Source organism: Alexandromys fortis, unplaced genomic scaffold (genome assembly GCF_014885135.2).
Source record: "Alexandromys fortis isolate MF-2015 unplaced genomic scaffold, M_Fortis_MF-2015_v1.1 scaffold_448, whole genome shotgun sequence".
NCBI classification, from domain to species: Eukaryota; Metazoa; Chordata; class Mammalia; order Rodentia; family Cricetidae; genus Alexandromys; species Alexandromys fortis.
Window position 1 is genome coordinate 14,143 of NW_026068359.1, and position 5,557 is coordinate 19,699.

At 41.7% G+C, this 5,557-nt stretch overlaps 1 gene segment (V, D, J or C); it reads right to left on the bottom strand.

The window, feature by feature from the left end:
• Nucleotides 1-4,464: 4,464 nt before the first annotated feature.
• LOC126495394 (immunoglobulin heavy variable 3-74-like) lies at nucleotides 4,465-4,994 on the bottom strand. The segment is given in 2 exon segments: nucleotides 4,465-4,793; nucleotides 4,917-4,994. Coding segments are annotated over 2 exon segments (375 nt in total).
• Between the last annotated feature and the right edge of the window lie 563 nt (nucleotides 4,995-5,557).

Here is a 5,557-nt window from a genome sequence, read left to right on the forward strand (position 1 = left end):
AAAAATTTTGCCTATTGCGAGCNGAAAATTGGATGGTCAAGCTCACTGAGTGTTAAGAATTTTGCCTATTGCGAGCTCTCTGCTGATTCAAAATCCCAATCAAGCAAAAATTACAAGCCAAATTAAAATATATCCAGGTTTAATGGATTCCTGCACTTGCGGGTGGCCCCGAGTAGGAACCAGGAGGCCACAAACATGATCACCAGGTGAGAAGAAAGAAACTACATGTTCATCTTTTGGGAGCTCATCTTTTGGGACCTGGCATGCAGGGATTTAGAGCCTGGATCAAACAACTCTCAGGCCTGAGGGCTGGGATGGTTGTGAGGGACTGGGGTCTAAGCTCCCAACTTAACACTGAGTAAGAAAAAAATATGTAGAAAACTATGGATTCTGATATGAGCCTGATGTAAATAGTGCTCAGGGTGAGGAGAATTTAGACCTTCTATGCTTTGATCATAGGACACTGTAACTGACCACATCTCTCTCTTGATGAACTCTGAATCTAAATTGTAATCACAAAATTCCACTTAGTATATGTCCTGAGTCTCATAATGGGAAAGTCTACACAGGTTTCATGAGTTTTTTTTGGATACCTCATGCTAGTTTCCAGATAGTCATTTCTGCTCTTCATTTTGTTGTCATGAGTTCTATCACATTATTAAAAATTTCTATTTACAGTTTTTTTTTCTGTATCAACAGAGGTTCCTACCACCTGAAATGTGGATATAATCCATAGAAAATCAGCATATATAGAGGCATGCAAGAGAAGCAAGTGAGTTACATATATTCCTGTTGTCAGGCTGCCCTCCTTGTATGCTGAGAGCTACCAACTGTTCTTGAGCATCCTTCAGGGAAGTTTGTGTTTGGACACTATGATGTCTCACTCTCACTATGCACGCTTTACAGGTCCTAGACTCACATCCAGACCCTCAGGGGTCCTGGCTTAGGTCTCCTCCCTTGAAGGTCTCAGATTTACATCTGAACTCACAGTGGTCTCTGGCTCTGGATTCCTCACTCAGTGGCTTCTCCCCTTTAACTGTTTTGGTGGAGTGCACTCTCTCAGGTCTGCTCTGGTCCAGGTTGCTGGCTCAGTCCTGATCCACCAATGTTTCTGGACTGGTTCTGCTCCACATCCCATGGAACTTGCTTTCTCAGGCCCACTCTGGCCAAGGTAGCTGGTTCAGTCCCAATCCTATGGAATTTGTTGCATGAGCCCAATCCAGTCAAAGGTGGAATTCATTGCCCCAGGCCTACTTTGGCTTAGGTTACTGACTTTGATCTCATTCTGTAAATCCTTGTCTGGATATGCTCTTTCAGAAGTTCCTGGCTTGGACTTTGTCCTACAAAGGTCTTTGTCTCCAGTCTACTCCCTTGGAGCTCCCAGGCTTGGTTGCGCCCAGAGCTGAAGAGGACATGGTTTTAGACTTTCTCCCTCACATGTCCTAGAATCACATTCACACCTGCAGAGGTTTCTGGTTCCTGCCTATTCCCTTTGATGTTCCAAACCAGAGGTCCTGGCTAAGGCCTACTTCTTCTGAGTTCCCAGACTCACACCTGGACCTGCAGAGATCTCTGGTTCCTGCCTACTCCCTCAGAGGTTCCAGATTCACAACCATATCCACAGAGGTCCTGGCTAAGGACTAGTTCTTCAGAGGTCCTAGATTCATATCCACACCTATTTTGAATTTTAGAATTATTACATTCAGGCTTCTTTATAGATGCATTAGTATCGAGGAGAGGGTTTTGACAAAGGCATCCCATTTAGGAATGAATATGTCAAAGACATTCCCTCTCAGAAGATCAATAGATCAATTGAGAGTTTTGTGATCGTATTTTTAAACATATCAAGAATAATGAAGCAAAACTTTTGGACAGCTAACTTAATTCTACTGATAAATTAAGATTCATTCCTGTCCCTGAAATATGATCTCACTATAAAATATCACCAGTTTTCCAAAGCAATTTCTTGTGGGACTTTCTTTAGTATACATTGTGTAACATCGCATATGAAATACAACCACATTTTATGGACAGAAATTGGTCTCTCCAACCTTTGTGAAGTTAAATAATTAAGTCTTATTTCCTGCTTTCCCTGAACAGAGCTTCATCTTTCTTTTCAAATTATGTCCCTTGTACTTTGCTAAAGGCCAATCCTACATGTTCTTCAGGGTTGGAAGCTATGACAGTTTGAACTGGAAAGTACACTATTGGCAAATATGTTTGATTACCTGGTCCTAAGATGAGGAACTCTCCCTGGGGGTATCAGTAAGTGTGACTTTTTTGAGTACATGTCACTTCTCATATAGGTTAGCCTGTTATTGGATGCACATATTAAATACACTCCTGGTGGTGTAATTTCATCTTTGGGTCCTGTAGAAGAAAATAATCCATGCATAACATGTCTGTTTGCACATGGACACGGATTTTCCTGAAGATTTCAGTTTGTACAAAGTTCATGATAAACAGAGAGGAAAGTCATAAAATACTAAATTTAATTTGACCAAAAAAAGATGAAGTAAGATCTGGACCCGAGGCTTATAGTCCTCAGGGAGAGAAAGTCAGGTTTGAGCATTGGTAGGGATTATGGTCCAGAGTCTGAAACCCACCTTCCTTTTGATTATCCATTAAATGTAAGTTCTATTCTAACCATGAAATCTGAACAACGGTCTGTTTGAATCTGAGAAAAAAAAACATACTAGAATATCCATTAAATTTATCATGTGATTTCAGCGATGATGATGGAGATATTTTTACCATCATAACTCTTATTTTACATTTTGTTCATGAGAGAATCTGCCCTATATTTGTAAATAACTGCAGAAACTCATGAAACGTTTACGTACATTATTATACTACAGAACAAATATTTACAGAGACTTTCTGGGAACTAGAAGAGTAAAGCCAGCCTAGACTCCTGAGAAGAATGTTCAACTATGTTTTTTTTTGTATATATATAATTTTATTTGGTCAAAACAGAAAGCAAGCAAGCCTGTTTCCTCGAGTCATTGTTGTCTTTCATGAACAAATAAAAACAGCCCAGGAAAATGGAAGGAGGAAAGGAAGAGTCTCAGATAACAAACTTCTTCAACTACAGTTCATACCTTCCGGAAGGTGGAGCTCTTGGGATTTCATTAGAACTATCCTCTTCTCCTCTGCCTCGAGAGTTCTGGAGGAAGCTGCATTTGCGATTGAACAAGCCCTGAACCTGCATTAGCTGCACTGCCTCCCCCTGAGTGCAAGGCACACAGGCACAAGCTTACACTTACACTGTGTGTTGCTTGGCACTGTTTGTTCTCTGGTTGGGGCTTTGAAGTTTGATGTGATTCAAAGTCTAGACGTCTTTCACGAACGAGAACTTAGTTGTGTGGGCACAAGACACCAAGGACTTGAAAACGTCTCTAAAAATATCTCTTTCTACAAAGATGTTTGCAAATGTATGTAAATGACTTACATCAGGTGACTCTGTGGGCAAGTGTGTAAAGCACTCCTCAGGGGAAGCTGTGCTTTTTCTCCGCTGCTCCTGAATGCTCCTTCAAATATCTTTCTCTAGCGAGACTCTCTGGTCATTAAACCATGTTCTCTCTTCCAGCTCTATGTGCAAATGCTCCTGACTCTCACTGTAACTTCTTCACCCTTATTCATATTGGGGCCATAAACCATTCTTTATGGGCTGATCTGTCGTGTTCCAAGTTGAAGGCTCCACGATGATGTTAGGCACATTGGGTCAGGGTGGTGTTGGAAGACGTCATAGCATGATTAGTAGTTTCTGTGGCAAAATTTTCTGCAAGAACTGTTTCTGGCACCAGCCTCCCTGGCGACGGATCAGACCTGATTTACTGAGGTTGCAGCTTTGTGTCCCCCGTCTATCCAGTCCCCCGGTGCTGCTCTGGAGGCATCTTAGCCTCAAGCTTCGGGTTGGAAGCTGTCGCTTATCGACAGTTTGCAGGCAAGAGCATACTCCTGAGGTCGTTTGCCTGTAGAAAACTTCTCCGCTATCTTTAGTACTTGCCTGAATTTTATTCACCTTGTAACCTTGTAGCAACTTTCGTGCTACATTTCCTCATGATCTGCCCAGAAGTCAATGACCTGCTGAAAATGCTACTTCCCAGGACATCAGACGACTACCAGCACATAAAATTATCGTCTCAAAATTCCTAAGTGCCAGGCAATTCCTTACGTTTTTCTAATTTATACTTTGCTAGAAAAAAGCAGTTTCCAGATAATCTGCCCAGGACGTTCCAGGTAATAGGTGCATCCAGGTCACCCAACTCCAGAGTCCAAGTTTTCCATGATACTGGATTATGGAGAGGTTCCAGCATGTGATTATCGGGCGCATGACTCCTTTTTTTTTTTTTGTATCTTTTTTTTATGCTTTTATAATTCTGTTGGGATGGATGGGTTCCCTGTGTGTTGTTTGTCCCCTTGTGGTCATGAGCAGCCTCACACTGAAGTTTATGTCTGGGTTCACACTGAAGTTCCTTCACTGTGTCTAGCACAATAATAAGTGGCAGTGTCCTCAGATCGCACACTGTTCAGTTGCAGGTAGAGAGTGTTCTTGGCATTGTCTCTGGTGATGGTAAATCGATCCTTAATGGATGGTGCATAGTTTGTCGTACTGCCATCAGGTTTAATTTCTCCAACCCACTGCAAGGCCTTTTCAGAAGTCTGTCTGAACCAGTGCATCCAGTAGTCACTGAAAGTGAAACCAGAGGCTGCACAGGAGAGTCTTAGTGATCCACCAGGATGCACCAGACCACCTCCAGTCTCCACAAGCTTCACCTCACACTGGACACCTGAAAACACACATACACAAAAAAAAAAAATCCTGATCAAGAATGCATCACACATGCTTACTGTCCCTCATATTTATCTCAAATCACACATTTATTCATCATCTATTATTTTCCATAAATTACCCTTTAGTAGAACAACAAGGAAAATCCAGCTCAGCCCCAAATCCATTTTGAGCACTGATTGAAGTCTTGGGAACCACAGCTGAGCTTCTCTTCCTGGGTTGCAAGGCCAGTGCTTGGCTGCTTTTCATGAGCTGGAAGAGGCTCATTTGCATATCTTCATGCTATATAGGAAGTTCTCTGGTGGGAACTCAGAGACTGCAGGTCCTGTGCTATGTGTAAATGTGGTGGAAGAGTCAGTTTATAATATTCATGTTAGGGAAATTTTAGGATGGGAAACACTGGCATTAAGTTACATCATTTGTCCAGGTGTCAACTTCCTTATTACTACTTGCAATCAGAAGACATATTTTGTTGTTCATTTAAACTTAGTTTCCCATGTCCTGGATCATAAGCATCAGTCACATTGCTTTCTAATGCTAATTTCAGTAAGAGTTAACTTTACTGTGTGTACTGTGTATGCTGTGTGTCACAAACCTCCCTGAGTCTTCTCCAGCTATAAATGTAGCTGCTTCATCAGACTGACTACTCCCATTCTGTTTTGAGATGATGAGATATTCCTGAATTCCAGTTTTCAGCTAAGCCCCTGAAGAGATCTTTTTCTAATAGGTGTATACCTAACAGTCTGTAGATTTCTTGTGTTA